At 39.6% G+C, this 20,801-nt stretch overlaps 1 protein-coding gene across 1 annotated transcript in view; it reads right to left on the reverse strand.

Moving 5' to 3' along the window:
• The window catches only part of VEPH1 (ventricular zone expressed PH domain containing 1), a 529,573-nt gene that overhangs the window by 153,577 nt on the left and 355,195 nt on the right, over window positions 1-20,801 (reverse strand). Inside the window, exon 10 of the mRNA XM_044289371.1 lies at window positions 13,096-13,235. Within this exon, the coding sequence (XP_044145306.1) occupies window positions 13,096-13,235 (140 nt within the window). The remainder of the gene's footprint in view (window positions 1-13,095; window positions 13,236-20,801) is intronic.

A 20,801-nucleotide genomic window follows, 5' to 3' on the forward strand; every position in this document is an offset into this window, starting at 1 on the left:
AACTGGTTTGACTTGGAACTTGATTTGGTTTCTTTTTTTCGTTCCATCAAATGGAAATTATGGTTCAAGGACAAGGGGTGGGTTGACACACCTAATTTGAGTGAATTCACTTTGGGGTTAGTCAACCTGTCCTCTAAAAGTGATTTTAATCCTGTCACGAAGGAACCAGCTATTGAATCATACAAGTCTGGAGTAAAGTCTGAGATTGAATTGCTTAAAGCAGTGGATCAAAATTCCTGCTTCAGGCATCCCAATGTCACATCAGCGGAAGCAGAAGCAATTATGCAACTCAAGAATGACTCGAGCATTACAATTAAGCTTGCTGATAATTGCGGTGCTGTTGTCATTCTTGATACTCATAAACATATTGCAGAAGTACTGAGACAACTGAAAGACACTGATGTCTATTGTGTCATACACACTGACCCTAAATTTGACATAGGCAGAATGATAAAACAGAATCTATCCGATGCGATAACAGCAGAAATTATTGCGAAAGATCTTGCGGATTATGTCATTGTGACACATCCGGTGACTCCGGTCATGTATATACTACCAAAAGTACACAAATCTATGATTGACCCTCCAGGGTGTCCTATTGTGTTGGGTTCTGATTTTGTTTTTAGTCGTATTGCCACTTTTCTTAATGTAATCTTACGCAGTTTTTCAACTGGTGGGATTTCATACATACATGACACATCTGATTTCCTCAATAAATTGGAGAAGATCAATCTGACACAGACACAGTCGGTGATATTGGCCTCATTTGATGTGGTCTCTCTATACAATTCTATAGACCACGATAAAGCTATTGCAGCTGTGCTGTGGATGTTGGGGATGTCTTCCAACTCTACACAAGCCAGTAATTTTATTGTATCACTTCTAAATGTCATTTAAGTTACAATTACTTTTTTCAGGACACATATTACATGCAAAAGAGGGGCGTGGCCATGGAGTCCAATGTGGCCCCGACTTGCGCTAATATATTTATGCATTGCTTTGAGGAAGACATTGTGTATGTGTCCCACCACTTCAGACATGTACTGCGGTGGTGGAGGTACATGGACGACGTCTTCCTCATATGGACTGGCAGTAAGGCTGAATTGCACAATTTTCATAATTTTTTGAACACTGACGATGCATTACAATTGACTTTGACCCATTCCATAACTGAAATGCAATTTCTGGATACCAAGGTGGTCCTCTCCAACAGCAGACTGCATACCCAACTGTACACTAAACTTACAGATAAAAACACCATCTTATCATATAACAGTTGTCATCCCAGGAAGATGGTAAAACATCTTCCATATTCTCAGTTTCTCAGAGCAAGACGGATAGTGTCGGATCAAAATAATTTGGACACTACGATGAAGACAATGACTGATAAATTCTTTAAAAGGGGTTATCTATATAAATTATTACAGGAACAAAAAGATGCTGTCTGCAGATTAGAGAGAAAGTCCACCCTGAAGAATTAGAAACCCAAATTGAGATAGTCTAGGATCCCTTTCATTTCCACATACACGAAACACAGTGAAAGTTTGCGTGATCAATTGTTCAAGGCAGACGTAGGACCTAAGAAAGTCACTAGACAAACTACATTTAGACAGCCAAATACGGGTTGCTTCCCGTATCTTGGCTGTGTGAATTGTCGATACATATGTAAGGGTAGTTGTTTTATACATCTTGACTCAGGTTCCATCCATCCAATTCGCTTCCATCTAACATGTTATTCTGACCACGTTATATATATGTTTTATCATGTCCGTGTAATTTACTTTATGTGGGTGAGACCTCCACTGACCTAAAAACGCATTTGAATGATCACCGTAATACAATTAGGAAAATCTGTCTTGACTTACTTGTATCCAGACACTTTTCTGAATTGAAACACAAGATTTGAGATGTTGGATTGTTGCTCATGTCCCGATGCCCAGAAAAGAAGGCAATACGGTTATTCTCCTCCAGTAAAAAGAATTACAATGGATTCATATGCTAAAAAGCCTCAGACCTAATGGCCTCAATGTTGATTTTAAGATTGGAAAGGTGTAGAGGCTCAGTGGCCTGCCCTCTGCCCCATGTGTTTGGTCGATGTGCCTACTGCTGATTAGGTAGTAATATCAGGACGATTATATGTTTTTTACATACTTTTACTCACTGATAACATATATATTTTCTTTTTTAGATGACACCATGAGGAATGAAGATCGGGATGGATCTGTGATCAGTGCTGACAGGCAGTAAATGTGACTTATTTTAGTAATTTATAAGCCTTTTTTATTTAGAACATGCCCAAGTTGCATCATGACTGAAAGGGAGTAGTATCATATTATGTTGGTCCATATGTGCAGACTATGATAACTTGAGGAGAACCTTTTGGGGTGCTACAGGGTTGGACTTCTGGGAAATATTGTCGGAGTTCTCGCACTGACGTGTGTGACTCTAACTTATGTTCTCCAGTGGCAAATAGTGTATACTTGACGGTGTACACTTTTGCCTTAATGTCCATATACCTTTTTTAGCCACTGTTTTTTACATATATTATGGCCGATTATACAGTTTGGCAATTGGGCATGTTGATGACTGACGTACGCGCGGGGAAACATATGACCCTTTGCCCTCCTTCAACATGGCCACTGGAACTTAGAATGCTTCATTGCGCATGCTCTGCAGACACGTCCAGGTCAGGTGACTTAAGCTGTCATAAACACAACTTTGGGCACGCGCGATGTGATCATAGACACGCCGGGTTCGGAGTTATCTTTACATGAGGCCGCATTGCTTCTGGTCAGTATGCTCACATTTCATCCTTGATCCCTCCCCCTTCTCTTGATCTTATTTGTCGCACATGGCATTTTTATGGTATGAATTGATGTCAATTTACTTTGATGCATTGCACACACTAATATACATATCCACTTGATATATATTGATCTGCAAATGTTGCACTTTTTTATTGCTTTTATATTTATTGTCGCAATGAATTCATGTATATGATTGAGTATGTTTTTTACTTTGATTATAAGGTAGATTTGTCTCATTTGCATAATTGAGCACATACTGATTTGATTGCTTGTCACATGGTTTTTCTGCATATATACTGTTCACTTGGTCCTGTATCTTTGCTTGAGAAAAGCTCACACATGAGCCAAAACGTTGCCTTGTCATATGGGTGAATAAGTCTGGAGTGCTGCGCACTTTTTGGTCTCTAAACAATAGGTAAGCCTATTCCCATTGGGCTTTGAGCCTGAGTTTCTTAAAAAAAAAAATTCTGGTGCTATAATTTTTATATATGTACAGTACAGACCAAAAGTTTGGACTCACCTTCTCATTTAAAGAGTTTTCTTTATTTTCATGACTATGAAAATTGTAGATTCACACTCAAGGCATCAACACTATGAATTAACACATGTGGAATTATATACATAACAAAAAAGTTTGAAATAACTGAAAATATGATATATTCTAGGTTCTTCAAAGTAGCCACCTTTTGCTTTGATTACTGCTTTGCACACTCTTGGCATTCTCTTGATGAGCTTCAAGAGGTAGTCACCTGAAATGGTTTTCACTTCACAGGTGTGCCCTGTCAGGTTTAATAAATGGGATTTCTTGCCTTATAAATGGGGTTGGGACCATCAGTTGCGTTGTGGAGAAGTCAGGTGGATACACAGCTGATAGTCCTACTGAATAGACTGTTAGAATTTGTATTATGGCAAGAAAAAAACAGCTAAGTAAAGAAAAACGAGTGGCCATCATTACTTTAAGAAATGAAGGTCAGTCAGTCTAAAAAATTGAGAAAACTTTGAGAGTGTCCCCAAGTGCAGTCACAAAAACCATCAAGCGCTACAAAGAAACTGGCTCACATGCGGACTGCCCCAGGAAAGGAAGACCAAAAGTCACCTCTGCTGCGGAGGATAAGTTCATCCGAGTCACCAGCCTCAGAAATCGCAGGTTGACAGCAGCTCAGATTAGAGACCAGGTCAATGCCACACAGAGTTCTAGCAGCAGACACATCTCTAGAACAACTGTTAAGAGAAGACTGTGTGAATTAGGCCTTCATGATAGAATATCTGCAAGGAAACCACTGCTAAGGACAGGCAACAAGCAGAAGAGACTTGTTTGGGCTAAAGAACACAAGGAATGGACATTAGACCAGTGGAAATCTGTGCTTTGGTCTGATGAGTCCAAATTTGAGATCTTTGGTTCTTTGTGCGACGCAGAAAAGGTAAACGGATGGACTCTACATGCCTGGTTCCCACCGTGAAGCATGGAGGAGGAGGTGTGATGGTGTGGGGGTGCTTTGCTGGTGACACTGTTGGGGATTTATTCAAAATTGAAGGCATACTGAACCATCATGGCTACCACAGCATCTTGCAGCGGCATGCTATTCCATCCGGTTTGCGTTTAGTTGGACCATCATTTATTTTTCAACAGGACAATGACCCCAAACACACCTCCAGGCTGTGTATAGGGCTATTTGACCATGAAGAAGAGTTATGGGGTGCTGCGCCAGATGACCTGGCCTCCACAGTCACCGGACCTGAACCTAATCAAGATGGTTTGGGGTGAGCTGGACCGCAGAGTGAAGGCAAAAGGGCCAACAAGTGCTAAGCATCTCTGGGAACTACTTCAAGACTATTGGAAGACCATTTCAGGTGACTACCTCTTGAAGCTCATCAAGAGAATGCCAAGAGTGTGCAAAGCAGTAATCAAAGCAAAAGGTGGCTACTTTGAAGAACCTAGAATATGACATATTTTCAGTTTCACACTTTTTTGTTATGTATATAATTCCACATGTGTTAATTCATAGTTTTGATGCCTTCAGTGTGAATCCACAATTTTCACAGTCATGAAAATAAAGAAAACTCTTGGAACGAGAAGGTGTGTCCAAACTTTTGGTCTGTACTGTATATATATATATATATATATATATAAATATATATATATAAAATCTATATATTTTTTTGTAATGACAATTTTTTTTGAATGACCAAAAAAAATATATAAATTTAATTTAGCCTCTATTTCTGAAATGTTTCTGGAAAGATTTGAGCTCACAACCTTCTACATCACAGCCATGAACCTTAACCACTACACTATAGAGCTGCATGGCCAGTTACTAAAAAATAAATACAAAATATGAGACTTCTGCTGTAAAGGAATACTTACTACTAGTAAGTATTCCTATATAGCAGAACTCAAATTTATTTATATTTTTTTAAGTAACTTTAAGTAACTTGTCATGCAGCTCTATAGTGTAGTGGTTAACATTCTTGGCTATAATGTAGAAGGTTGTGAGTTTGAATCCCGCCAGAAACTTTCCAGAAATAGAGGCTAAATTAGATTTAAATACATTGAATCGAGCACACACAATATTCAACCGAACACCGCTATGTGCCGAGCATCCTCACCCAACACTAGACTTCACATGAGCTGCCAGCTGATGGAACCCAGGAGGGACAATCTGCACATATACAGATTTTTAACTGAATGCATCACAAAAATATCAAAAAAACTTTGATAAAAGACCAAATGATTTTTTTTTATTTTAGCCAAAAATTAGTAAAATGCAATCATTAAAAAAATGCCCTGAAGTTGTCCATAGCCTTTAATTCCTGCTGGTTTTGGGCTTAGAAGTCCAGTTGACTGCTGTGTATGCACACTAATACAAGGGAGGCTGTCAATCATTGACTGAGATGACCCATTGGGATCCTAAACCCAGAGCAGAAATTAAAATGAATGAATTACACATTATACAGAAAATCTGCTTAGCTCCTCTTGGTCTATAACACTCCTCCTATACATTGGAATGTGTGTTCAATGGGTTAAGTTCCCTTTACCAGAAGTATATTTCCTATAAAGCTCTGTATTGCCACAAAAACTAAAAACTTTAGTTTAGTACATTACAAATGAATAAAAAAAAGAGTTAACATAAAAATAATATTCTACATAGCTAAATGCAAGACAAGACCATGTTCTATTTGTCTGGCACGCATTCTTTGATAAAGATTTGTTCCATTCTTATTATGTGTTGTCAGTCTATACGTTACCACAGTACTTTCCCAAGAGTGTCAGATGACATGACGACTTGTGTTAAAGTCAAACATAATTTATACATTTAATGTAATAATGTACATATGAAGTGTTTATATATGAAGAAAAAAAATTGGATTTAGAACTTCACCATAGTGTGTAGCGTTGAGCCACAAAAATGTACAGTGACTTAGTGAGCACGCTCATAGCTCATTTAAATTTGTATATTAAGCAGAAAAAAGGCAATTGTTGGTGACATTTAGACCGAAGAAATGCTTCTGGAATCGCTGGACATATTATTAAGCACTTTACAGCCCTTATAAACATAACTTTATGCTCCACTCTCTCATAGTAATTTCTCAGCTACATGAATGTGATTCTAAATTTGTTGTGTCTGAATAATTGTCTTATCCTATTGCTCTACACTGAGGGCAACTACTGGGGCACTATATAGGGGCATTTTATACTGGTACATTATGGGGGGCACTATGAGGAAGGGGGGAGAGGAGCACTATGAGATCATTTACTTGTGAAACCATATAGGGGTATTTTATACTGGCACATTATGGGGGCACTATGGGGAAGGGGGGAGAGGAGCATTATGGGGGCATTGACTTGGGGACATTATATAGGGACATTTTATACTGGCACACATTATGGGGGCACTAAGAGGACATTAGCTCAACTGGCGGCATTAAAGGGGGTATTTTTTGCACATTATATGGGGGCCTTTTATTTACCAGTGCTCATTTTAAGGGGACATTTTTCTACTATCATATTATAAGGAGAATTATTACTACTGGGGGGGCCTTTTGGTGGGCTTTATTACTACTGGGGGACTGAGGGGAGCATAATTACTAGCATGGGCACTATGGGAGCATTAGTAATTCTGGAGCACAGTAGGGACATGTTTGGAGCACTGTAGGGACAATATTAGTACCAAGTGTGCTCTGGCAGAGAATAATTACTATTGGTGGGACTTTTTGGAGCACTATTACTGGGGGGCTCCCTGGCATAGCATCAAATTAGCACAGTTATTTTTGGGGGACATTATATTTACATTATTGGTGTCAGGGGCACTATTTGCTGGGCACAGTTATTTTAGGACACTGTGTGCCAATAATTATTGAAGGGCACTCTCTGTATGGTACCAGTATTATCAGGGGGTTATCTGTTTCTGCAGTATAGTATTGGGAAGCACGGCAGGAACGTTATTGGGGGTGGTAGGATGATTTGTCCAGAAGATGGGAGGATGGTGGAAAAGTAGTAAATAAATATGTTTTTTGTCAAACTGTACAGATGAGATATGGCTGAAAGAAATCATCATGGCGGTCTGGTCTGAATGGAGAAGATGAGGGAAGAGAATCTCTACTTAAGAAAAGATGTCACTGGATATAAGAGGTATGGGGCACTGTATTACCCTGTATGTTTTGTAGTGATATGTGTAATGTTAGGAAGGAAGGGGTTAGGTTGAGAATTTAGTATGGGGGGGGGGGTGTTGTTTTAATTTTTGCCTCAGGCAGCAGAAAGGCTAGATGCTTCCCTGTCTGAAATACTAAAGTATTGTAATTGTGATGTCAATAAAAAGCATAAAAGCCCCAAACTGCTATATATAAAATGATAATCATTTTAACAGTGTCTATCATAAGTATATTTTGAAGCTAGCCTCTGTGTATTGTCAATAGTGAATGAGCAAACATATCCAGATCTCATCATTAAGCATAGCAATCATATCAAATCTGGCTTTTAAATTGTAGAATCACTATGTATGGACTACTATGGTTTCTTTTTTTATAACTAAAAAGTTATCACCAACTTTTCATGTGCAGCAACAGAAAATGAGCACCAACATTAAAGAACCTCTGTCAGCAGGATCAATCCTATAAAACCAGGCATAATGCCTAGTAGGGCTGCCCCAGCTGATTCAAACCATACTATTCTTCTCCCATTCTGTTTTAGCATTTAGGAGAAACAGTGTTTTAAATAATATTCAAATTGGGGCTTGTGTACTAAGGGTGGGTTCAAGCCACCATGTGCATCTTAACTCCTCCTCTGCTTTCCAAAACACTCATTCTGCACTTGATAGACTAGGCCAGTCCCTGGAGTGGAGAGGGGATTGTCTTGGAAAGCAGAGCAGTGAAGCTCAGGTGCACCAAGTGGCTAGGGCCACGGATTGACAGAAGAAAAGTTTGGTTTAATCAGCCAGGACAGCCTTAGGGTTGATGCTGCTGTCCTTTAAAGTCTGTACTACATTGCTAAATGTAATTTGCCCTTTAACAACAATGGTCCTTGTTCTGAACTAATCACATTGACTTATATACAGTAGCTTGACCTAAGAGGTGGAAAGCTGGACATGGTTATGTGAACAGTTATGGTCCCAAGACTGCTTTAGTGGTGGATCAGTCTAACCAGAGCTTTAAACACTTTAGGTGGCAGCTGTAATCAACTTAGATTGCTTAAACTGAACTTTAAAAATAGAAGATACTGAAATAAGGTAATGATTGTTTTTGCAACTCTGAAATTCCAGGATTATATGTGGAAATAATAAATTAAACTGTAATCTATTTATGAAATATGTTGAAAATTGAAATTAATTTGGTATCTTGAGAGAATGTGTTGTAAGCTGGAATAATAAAAAGTGTTTAGTGAAGTCAGCAGAAATGTTTCTCATTGTATAGTTTTTTTGGCTTATATGTCCTATTTTATCTGTGCAGAAACAGTATGCTGAGTAACTCTCTTGGTAGAAAGCTGCCACTTGCAAGGCTCTTGGCATTGGAGGACTGCATGGTAGTGGAGATTGATGCCCCTGATTATACTGGGTGTTCTGCAATGAACTTACACTGCATTTCCTTCTCTGTCAAAGATGATTGTATAAGTTCTCAATAGAGAAATCGCTAAAAGTCTACTATTTTCAGAGAGACTTGAAATACTAAAAAGGTGCCCCTTTTAATGAGGATTCCTTTGAATAAGTTTCTTAAAACCAAGAGACTTGCCAAAAGGTGACGTTCAAAATTGTTCCTTTTGGCTCCTGCTTATATAATCCCTCGACCACATACAAAAATTGTAGCTGAAGGTAATGTATTGACCCATGTAATGTTATGTCCAGTGGTTATATGATCTGGAAATGCCAAGATAATCCATAACACAGGACCCAATCAGAATAGCATAGCCAAAGCAACTTCACAGAAAAAAAGCTACTCTAAAAACGTAACCTTTACTAATTTAGTTGAAATATCAAATGATTAGGTATCAAAAATAATTCTCCAAAAACATTTTTGGGGATACCATACTGGGCCAATAGGTAGACAAAACAGTGGGGTAACACTAAACTGCAAACATGTCTAATCAGGTAGCATGTTGACTTCTCAAAGCTTCAGAGCCAACACTGTATGTAAATGGCATATAGACACTGTTAGTGTCAAGCAGAAAAATAGATACCATGATTAACGAGGCCTCACCACCCTTGGTAGAGAGGGGTATCCAGATCATAAATGGTAAGAGAAATCCAATCTTTTACAAAATATCAGGTAAAGCCAGCTGTTATATTTGCAAATTGCAATAGAAGTGTTCAAACCACTAATCTCACCCTTGGACATCTCCCTCCATTGTCCCTTTGCAGAGACACCACCCTTAAAAGAGCGACCCTGCCAAGTGTCGCTATAAAGCCCTACAATTAATACATGTGCCATAACCCAAATAAATAAGCATGTTTCTGCTAGCATATTAACCATCTTCCTCAGTGGGGGGAAAATTTCAAAAAAGTTCCATTATTGGAGGTGTATGGTCAGAGTTAACAAAGGATCTATATCCTGTTAAGGTGATTATAAGCAAGCTAAGCACCAAATTGGGTCTAACCAAATTTGTGTTGACATTCTATGTACATACAATGTTGGTTTTGAAGCTTTAAAAAACAACATGCTATCTGATTAGACATGTTTGTAGTCTAGTGTGACCCCATTGTTTTATCTAACTATTGGGCCTGCACGACCTCACCAGATTGTTTTTGAGACCTAATTATTTGATATTTTTTTCACTGAATTTAGTAAATTCTAAAAGTAGCTTTTTTTCTGTGAATGAATCATGTGATTCCTATCACTTACACATTTACAATGCAAGACACATTATGTTAGACATCGGCAAACAGGAATCAGTAGGAATTTTTAACTATTACCTACTGCTGAGACAGAGAGAGAGAGAAAGAAGCAGAAACATGCAGACCCTGCTGACAACTTTACCTGACAACAGTGATAGAAAAGAAGCAAAAAAATGTTGTGAGTCCAGATGAAATGAAAAAAATAAATTTTACCCCATCAATCTGCAGTGAAAGTAAAAACAGAATGTTCAAAATCTTAGCAAATTTATTGAAAAGGAAAAATTTTGCATGGACATAACTATTCAAACCCTTTGCTAAGACACATGAAATTTAGCTTTGGGGGTCTCATATTTCTCTTGATCATCTGTGAGATTTTTCTACACTTTGATTGGAGTCACCTGTGGTAAATTCAGTTGATCGGAAAGGATTTGGAAAGACACATCCCTGTCTGTATAAGGTCTCACAGGTGACAATGCATATCAGAGCAAAAACCAATCTATGAGGAAAGAATTGCCTGTAGAGCTCAGACATGATTATGTTAAGGCACAAATCTGGAGAAGGGAATAAAAACATTTCTGCTACACTGAAAGTTCCCAAGAGCACAGAGGCATCCATAATTCTTAAATGGAAGACATTTTGAACAAACCGGGATTCTTCCTAAAGCTGAATACCCCACTAAACCAAGTAAAAAGGGGGAAAGGGCCTTGGTAAGAGAGGTGATCAAGAACCCAATGGTCACTCTGCCTGAGCTTCAAAAATTCTGTGTGCAGATGTAAGAAACTGCCAGAAGGTCAACCATCACTACAGCACTCCACTAATCTGGACTTTATGGCAGAGTGGGGAGATAAAAGCATATCTTCAGTAAAAGACACATGCCATTCTGAAATTCTAGAGTTTGCAAAAGAAAAAGCAAGAAACAACATTCTCTGGTCTGATGAAACCAAGATCAAACTTTTTGAACTCAATTCTAAGTATCGTGTGGAGGAAACTATGAATTGCTCATTGTGACGCTTTGCGATCCACAGCGATACTAGGAAATCGCAAATGCGCCATATTTCTCAATCACAGACACCAGAGCCTTCACTAAAAATCTTCTCTTTTCACTAAAGGAGTAATTCACAGAGCAGAGGTGCCATTATCACCTCCGTGTGACAATCCTTTCCTGCCCCATGCCAAGTTGAGTAGCCATCAATCTAGTTCTCTTATGACAGAACCTCCTAAACCTGGTCTTTCTGCAGCCATAGTGTCTCCGATACCAGCAGGGTTCTCACACCTTCAGTCTTGCCAGTGCGCTTCAAAGAGAGCAGGACAGATGCTTATCAGACAGCTGTTTGAGACACAAAAAGAGGTCACCGGGCAGCCACCTCTAATACATAGCTTTCATATTTGCGTCCATATTTCCTCATATTTCCTGGGTTCGGAACCAATGCACTGAACCATCTCTTCAGGGATTATTCGGGCCCCAATAATACACCTTTCAGGAAATCGGCCAGTCAATCAGAGATTCTCTCTCTCAGATATCAAAGCTCTCAGGGAATCCAAATGGTAATTCTATCCTGTTTGGTATCAGAGGATCTGTAAAATTCTGCTTATTCTCAATATGACCTCTATGTCCTAATTTGACCCACGGGTACAGAGAAACTGGCACAGCAAAGATTCAGCCAGATTTCCTCTGTCCAGGGCAGGAACTGCCCTTCTTCCAATTACCTAAGGCTGGACTTGTGCTGGTCACAACCCCTCCCCACTATAGAGTGGGTAAAACCCTGTGACACATTCAGCCCTGGGTCCTTCTTCTACCATCTGACATCGACTAACATCACGACCGCCCGCTGGACACGGGCACACCCCACCATCTTGGATTATTCTACAAAGACTTTGCATTTTACTGGACTTTACCACAGTAATTCTGAACTTACAGGCATTCTATTCCCTTTCACCTCTTACCTATTTCTATCCAAACCAATCTGTTTAACTGGCAGGTATATTTATCTGTCAGCTTTAATGTATATATTTTTGTGTGTAGTTTTAGAATAAAAACTAACGATTTCATCGTTCCAGTTTTGCCCTTGTTACTTGATGACCTGATCTATGCTAAGAACTCTGTCCTCAGAAGACATACTACCAAATTGTTTTATTTTTATAAATTGTTAATTTCCTAGCTAGGTTGCAAATAACCGTTTCGTCCCTTTAGGATTAGCTAGCCGGGGTCTCTTCGCCCCGATTCAATACGAAGAGTGGTGGCAGCAAATTAATTTGATTTCCAGTGTGAAATCAGTAATTTTATTTTTACCGATTGTACATACAATCGTGATTGCATCCTGTCTGGGCCCACCAACCAATCTTAAACGTCTTCTGTGCTCACAGTGGATTCGCCTCCAGAAGTCTCTAGTGGAGACCTGTATGGGAACTGTGGCTTAGTACGACGGGATTGGCGGGTGGTTGTCAAACTCATCACCTGCTCAACACCACCCAGACAGTGAAGCATGGTGGTGGCCCCATCATGCTGTGGGATTGGTCAGGGTTGAGGGAAAGCTGAAGGGAGCAAAGCACAGAGTGCTCTGAACCTCCGACTGAGCTGAATGTTTAACTTCCAACTAGACAATGACCCTAAGCAGACAGACTTTTATTTTGCAAAATAAAAAATTACCTGCTGTCATTTCTTCTTGTGACTAGTACACAGGACATGTAGACTGCAACAGATGCGCAATCTGCTGTATTCATGCAGCTTGTACCTCTGGGACTTGGGAGTTCTTGTGGTAGCTAAAAATAAGGCTTGCCTTTATATATAAAAATAACAGCACCATTGCAAATGTGCAAGTTCCTTTGTCGCTACACTCACTCAGATAGAATTAGGAAAGTAGTATGCAGTCACAGATGTACAAGCTTCATCACTGAGCCTTGCATATCTGTGGCAACCAAAATTCTAATTGCCCCCTAATATACTTCCAATTGTAATCTACACGTACCTGTTGAAAAAGAAACATAATATGTATCCATATCTGTGGATGTCGGCTGATGAGTATAAAACTGGATTTACTGTACAGACAGTAATGAGCCTTCAGTGGACAGCTGAAGAACAGTTTTGCTACACAACTTTTAAGAGTATCTAGGAAAAGAAATACAATATTGGAGTTAGACATATTATTAGATCCAGAAAAAAATGCATACATAATATCATTAGTTTACAAAAAGGGGTTATCAGAGATTGATATTAATGGCACTCCCTGGAGCACAACAGCATCTTCATAAAGCCGATCGGTGGGTTTGTCGGAAGTTGGACACTCCAATCAGATAACGACCTATCCTGAGGATAGGCCTTCAATATCAAAATCTTGGACAATCTCTTTAATATTTCTAATAGTTCATTGTTTCTTATAATATCTTATTTTACATTGTACTGATATATAATAGTTGACTACACATAGAAGACTTTAGGTATTGTTCTACAGATAATAAAGAACACATACATTTTGTAGGTCTGACACTTTTGCCTTCATTAGGCTATTGCTTTTTGATTGCTCCCATAGCAATATCCCTTCAGCTTCTACGCAGACTTATCTGTCTCCATGGTTATAGTAATCATATTGTGATCCTGCATTTGTTTTACTGTATAAACGGAGACAGCTGGAAGGGGATAACACGTGACTGCAGGATTAGAATATACAGAGGTAGTCTTTGTAGTATATAACCATGGAGACACATAGGTCGACATAATAGTTGTAGACACAGAATTGTAGGATAGTTTTAACTAAGACTGCTTGCAAGTTTGCTTCATGTTTTTATTTTAGATACACTGGAACAATATGGTTGTAAGGGGAACATATGCTGTTAGTCATAAGGAACCAGCACAAAAAGCAAAGTCAAACTGTTCATCTAAAACGTCATTATACACAACAATACTGCAAAACAATTGCATATTTTCTTGGAAGGATGTATTTTCCATAAACTTATGACAGTTTCCAAACACATCTGTCGCAAGAGTGAATTTGTGCATAATGCAGTAATGACTTTCTAGGACACAGTTGCTGTAGCTAAAATGTGAACTAAAACCACATTTCCTCAGAATGAACCCTGTTTAAAAGAAGGATCTTTTATTACCAATTAAAAGTTGTCACCAGTAAAGTATAATCCATATAAAAACATAAGAACCTCTCATGACAAATTAAAAGGTGTCAGTTGTTTTAAGCCTCCACCCCATGGTGGCCAACTGCAAAGCTATGAAACGACTGTAATTATACAGGACTTTGCTCTGATGCCATTTAAAGGGAATCTGTCACCTAGAAAATGCATACTAAATCGCCAGCATTACCTTATTGAATTCTGTAGCATGATTCCAAAGTTGTGCCAAAAGACAGAAAAAAGACTGTTATTGAACTTCCCTCGCTATGTAAATTTGGGGCTTGAAGTCAAGTGCGCTGTGGCTTTCTCATTTCAAGTCAAGCTCCTCGCGCCCCCTTTCCTGCTCCTAAGGCCTCTTTCTCACAGGCATTCCAGATTTGCTCCAGATGCATTGCGTGTGCATTGCGGGAAAACAGCGCGATTAGGTACACAATTGCAGTCAGTTTTTACTGCGATTGCGTTCCGATGTTCAGTTTTTTCTGCGCGAGTGCAATGCGTTTTGCATGCGTGGGAGAAAAAACTGAATATGGTACCCAGACCCAAACCCGGACTTCTTCAGTGAAGTTCGGGTTAGGTGTTATATTCATTTTATTATTTTCCCTTATAACATGGTTATAAAGGAAAATAATAGCATTCTTAATACAGAATGCTTACTAAAATGTTGCTTGAGGGGTTAACAAAATATATAATAATAACTTACCCCATCCACTTGTTCGTGCAGCCGGCATAGTCTTCTTTCTTCATCTTTCAGGACCTGCAAAAGGACCTTTGATGAAGTAATCGCTCTCACGTGGTGAGCATCTTCATTCAGCGATCACGCGGTAAGCACGATTACGTCATCAAATGTCCTTTTGCAGGTCCTGAAAGAAGAAGAAAGAAGACGATGCCGGCTGCGCGAACAAGAGGAGGAGGTGAGTTAATTATTTTATTTTTTTAACCCCTCAAGCAACATTTTAGTAAGCATTCTGTATTAACCCTTTCATGACCAAGGGTCATTGATGCCCCAATGTCCAGGTCAAAATTTTCAAATCTGACATGCGTCACTTTATGTGGTAATAGCTTTGGAACACTTTTACTTATCCATGCCATTCTGAGATTGTTTTCTCGTGACACATTGTACTTCATGATAGTCATATATTTGAGTCAATAAATTTCACCTTTATTTAGGAAAAAATCCCAAATTTACCAAAAATGTGGAAAAATTCACAATTTTCCAAATTTCAATTTCTCTGCTTCTAAAACAGAAAGTGATACCTAATAAAATATTTATTACTTAACATTCCCCATATGTCTATTTTATGTTGGCATCATTTTGGAAATGTCATTTTATTTTTTTAGGACGTTAGAAGGCTTAGAAGTTTAGAAGCAATTCTTATAATTTTTATGAAAATTTCCAAAACCCACTTTTTAAAGGACCAGTTCAGGTCTGAAGTCACTTTGTGGGGCTTACATAGTGGAAACCCCATAAATGACCCCATTGTAGAAACTACACCCCTAAAGTTACTCAAAACTGATTTTAAAAACTTTGTTAACCCTTTAGGCGTTCCACAAGAATTAAAGGAAAATGGAGATGAAATTTCAAAATTTCACATTTTTGGCAGATTTTCCATTTTATATATTTTTTTTCTTTAACACATTGAGAGTTAACAGCCAAACAAAACTCATAATTTATTACCCTGATTCCGCGGTTTACATAAACACCCCACATGTGGTCGTAAACTGCTGTACGGGCACACGGCAGGCGCAGAAGGAAAGGAATGCCATATGGTTTTTGGAAGGTAAATTGTGCTGGATTGGTTTTCTGAACGCCATATGTTTTTTATTTTTGTGCCGATCGTCTTGTGCAGGGGCTCGTTTTTTGCAGAAAGTGTTGAGGTTTTTATTGGTACCATTTTTGGGTACATAGGATTTTTTGATCATTCATTATTACACTTTATGTGGCAAGGTGACCCAAAAATTGGCAGTTTTGGAACAGTTTTCATTTATTTATTTTTACAGCGTTCATCTGAGGAGTTAGGTCATGTGATAGTTTTATAGAGAAGATCGTTACGGACGTGGCAATACCTAATATGTATACTTTTTCTTATTTATTTAAGTTTTACACGATAATAGCATTTTTGAAACCCAAAAAATGATGTTTTAGTGTCTCTATAGTCTGAGAGCCATAGCTTTTTTATTTTTTGGGCGATTGTCTTAAATAGGGTATCATTTTTTGCGGGACGAGGTGACGGTTTGATTGGTACTATTTTGGGGGTCATACGCCTTTTTGATCGCTTGCTGTTGCACTTTTTGTGATGTAAGGTGACAAATATAGCTTTTTTGGCACAGTTTTTTTAATTTTAATTTTATGGTGTTTATCGGACGGGGTCTATCATGTGATATATTTATAGAGATGGTCGTTACGGACGCGGCGACACCTAATATGTGTATTTTATTTTATTTTTTCATTTTTTTATAGGAAAAGGCAATTTCTTTTTTCTAATTTACATATTTATTTATTTATTTTTACTTTTATTATTTTCACTTTTTTTTTTTAATCAGTTCCCTCTTGGATCTTGAAGATCCAGTGGGGCTGATAGTTGTACTATACTTTGCAATGCTCTTGCATTGCAAAGTATAGTACTTCCAGATTGCCTGTAGGTGGCAGCACTGGACGCCTTTGCCATGGCAACCAGACGCTTTTGCAAAGCGTCCGGTTGCCATGGCAACCATCGGGTGCTGCAATCACAGCGCTGCAGCCCCGATGGTGGAGAGAGGGAGCTCCCTCCCTCTGTTAACCCCATGGATGCCGCAACCGCGGCATCTATAGGGGTTACAGGAGAGTGTCAGCATAGAGCTGACACTCTCTGCTGATGGCGGCGGCTCAGTAATTGAGCCGCCGCCATCGCACACAGCAGGGGGATCGGGGGGGGGGGGCAGCACAGGAAAGAGGGGGGTTCCGGGAGGCTGCCCATAATATCGAGGGAGGCGGGCAGGAGAGCGGCTTGAAAATTAATGCAGGGGGCGGGGAGGCGGCGGACCGCATAAGTGCATGGGCACAGATCAGCGGGGCACAGATGAGGGGCACAGATGAGGGGGCACAGATCTGCACTAAGTGCTTGGAGGGGCACAAATCGGGGAGCATGAGGTACACTATCTGCTTTCAGACTCTGATCTGCAGAGCGCAGATCAGAGCCTGAAACCGGCATTTAACACTGCCGCGATCCGATTGGTTAGTCTGCACAGACTAACCAATCGGATCGATTGCCGGCAAGGGGCCACTCTGATTGGTCCCTTGCCGGCATTACTGCACTGTATGCTGTCCGTGACAGCATACAGGGCAGGGGCAGAAGCTTTAATCCAAGCGCTTTGCAGCGCTTGGATTAAAGAGCTGCCAGAACGTTTATATACGTGGTAGCTGCACGGGGTATGTGCAGCTATCACGTATATATACAGATTGCAGACGTGAAGGGGTTAAGAATGCTATTATTTTCCTTTAAAACCATGTTATAAGGGAAAATAATACAGTCAATTTACTTTTATCAATTTACTAACATCATCTCCTAGCAACCATGCGTGAAAATCGCATTGCATCCGCACTTGCTTGTGGATGCTATGCGATTTTCACGCATCCCCATTCATTTCTATGCGGCCTGCGTTGCGTGAAAAACGCAGAATATGGAACATGCTGCGATTTTCACACAATGTCTCCAGCTTCCTGCTGGGTTTTCTAAGCAAACCCAGCATGCTTTGTCTGTAATGTTGTACAGGGCTTGCTCAGTCTGCCATACTATCCTCTCTGCAGTAGTCATGACCCCTACACCTCCTGTCTCCATGCTAGGTGGAGAAAGCACTGTGAAACATTACAGAGCAAAGCATGCTGGGTGTTTGGTTAGAAATCCCGACAGGAAGCTGATAAAAACAGGTCCTACATGTAAACATCCTGCAAGGATGCAGTGATGCTGAGAACTGGGGAAGGAAAGTTCTGACATGAAAAACAGGTATATGGGTCAAAATATGCAGCACTTAGGGTACTCTGAACAAATAAACACCATTTCTTCTATGGCGTAAATGAAGCTTTAAAGGAATTTACAATATGCATTGAAAAATTAAGAAATGACAATTGAAGAATATAGATAAAAATGCAGTCCTATAGTCTGCAAAAAGGCCTCAGCACATGGTGTGCCACAATGTAATGACTAGGGCTTATAAGTGCTGTAATATAGAGAATCCCCCTCTATTTCCTTCTGAAGGAACTCTAAGGCATATATATGTATAGTAAGGAGAAAGACCTGTGTGTCGAAACGTTGCTGTATTTTTTCGGTGTGATTAAACACTAAGTTTTGATTCAAGACTAAGAGTGCTGTGACTTTCCTGAAGTTTTTTCTAAGTATAGTAGGGCCCACAGGAGTCTATGTGTGCTGTATTATGGCTCTGTAGAGCTTGGGGCTATATGGGGTAGAAATACAATACTATAGTGTGTATGAACCCTGAGGGTATACGATGGTGCTTCCATAGTCTCAAAATCTATATAGAATGTTTACAAAACACCAAATTTCCATGTATCTCTAATCAAAATCCAACTCAGAATATAAAATATGTGTATGCTGAACCATTAGCCTCTTTAAAAGAGATTTTGGCAGACTTTACCTTGCTAATGCCATAAGGTACTAAGGTAAGTTGCTAATTTTGTTTGCCTTATTCTTGTATTTGCATTCATGTCTGTGGTGGAGATATAGCTGCTGATGCTGTTTACAGGCTGTGGTCTGCGTGCAGTGTACTGTTTTTTCAAGAAATTATAGAAGGACATTTGACAAAAAGCAGTCTCATAAGACCGTCAAAGGGATACAGACAAGCTGCACACCATGACGGTTTACATAATGCTGCAATTCAGATCTTAATTGTGCATGGTTGTAAACAATTTTCACTTCATGGCCAACTGAAACGTAACTACGTTCTCGATCTGGCGCTATTATATCTACCCTCTGACATAGTGGGAGTGATGTGTCTTTGACACCAAGGTACTGGCTTATGTAATGCACTGGATTTCTGGAAATTATTATTATTGCACTTGTGGGAATAGTAATGCAAGGTCATTGCTTGTGGTGGCCAAATGCCAGTATAAAGGCTGATAGAACAGATATCAAATAAAACTAATAAATGTTAAATATATCCTCTATTGGCTCGATATTTCTTTCATAAACTGTACAGACATAAAAAATGACAAAGATGTAGGAACATTTTGCCTATTTTCACTTCTAGTAATCCCTGTAAATGATGTCTGTCTATACAGAACCAGATGTTGCACAACATCCATCTAGATCAGTGGTGGCGAACCTATGGCACATGTGCCAATCTGCCAGAGGCAGCACTCACAGCCCTCTCTGTGGGCACCTGCACCCTGAAAAAAGGCTACGGTGTACCAATATGCCTTAGACTTCAACTGCCATTCATCAGTGCAGGGCGCACTATGAACGGCACAGGCAGTGCACTGAATGTAGGCAGGCTGTTATAGCTAAATGATAAAGTACATGGAAGATACACTATACTGAACTGTAGTATCCAGATTAAATTGCTGTGTCGGCACTTTGCGATAAATAAGTGGGTTTTGGGTTGCAGTTTGGGCACTTGGTCGATAAAAGGTTCGCCATCACTGATCTAGACCATTGTCCAGACCAAGAGTGGCCAAACTTTTTTTTGCTTAAAGGGAACCTGTCACTGAGATTTTGTGTACAGAGCTGAGGACATGGGTTGCTAGATTGCCACTAGCACATCCGCAATACCCAGTCCCCATAGCTCTGTGTGCTTTTATTGTGTGAAAAAAAAGGTTTGATACATATGCAAATTACCATGAGATGTGTCCTGTACGTGAGATGAGTCAGGGACAGGACTCATCTCAGGTTAATTTGCATATGTATCAAATCGGTTTTTATACACAATAAAAGCACACAGAGCTATTGGGACTGGGTATTGCGGATGTGCTAGCGACCATCTAGCAACCCATGTCCTCAGCTCTGTACACAAAATCACGGTGACAGGTTCCCTTTAAGATTGGTGTGGAGCCTGAATCAGATGATCTACTTTGAGATACTGTACAGTACATATGGTGTGCAAGGGATGCTGCTACAGGTTAGGTTTTTGCATTTTGCACAAGCCTGGGTGCCCCCATAGTAGAGGAAGCAGCCACATTTAGATATTTACTATGCTTACTAAACATATACACTGTGATATCATTTTATACATGATTGTATAGCTGCTACTCTTGTGATAGGTTGTCAAGGAAGTGTAAGATAATACCAAATAATTACACTGGTGAAGCCCATATATGATTCATGAAAGAGCATTTAAAGGGAACCTGTCACCTAAAAAAGCCTCCTAAACCTCCAGCATTACCTTAAGGTAGCCAGCAGTATGTTCCTAAAGATCCTTTTCTTCCTTCAGCCAGATGCACCAAAATCTTGAAAAACGAACTTTAATACCCTGCACACTCTATCTTATAGCAGAGTTTGAAGTCAAGGGGGCAGCGGCCTCCTCGCTTCGTCAGGATAACCACGCCCCCTTTCCCTGCCCCTTC

This window comes from Bufo gargarizans, chromosome 4 (genome assembly GCF_014858855.1).
Source record: "Bufo gargarizans isolate SCDJY-AF-19 chromosome 4, ASM1485885v1, whole genome shotgun sequence".
Classification (NCBI taxonomy): Eukaryota; Metazoa; Chordata; class Amphibia; order Anura; family Bufonidae; genus Bufo; species Bufo gargarizans.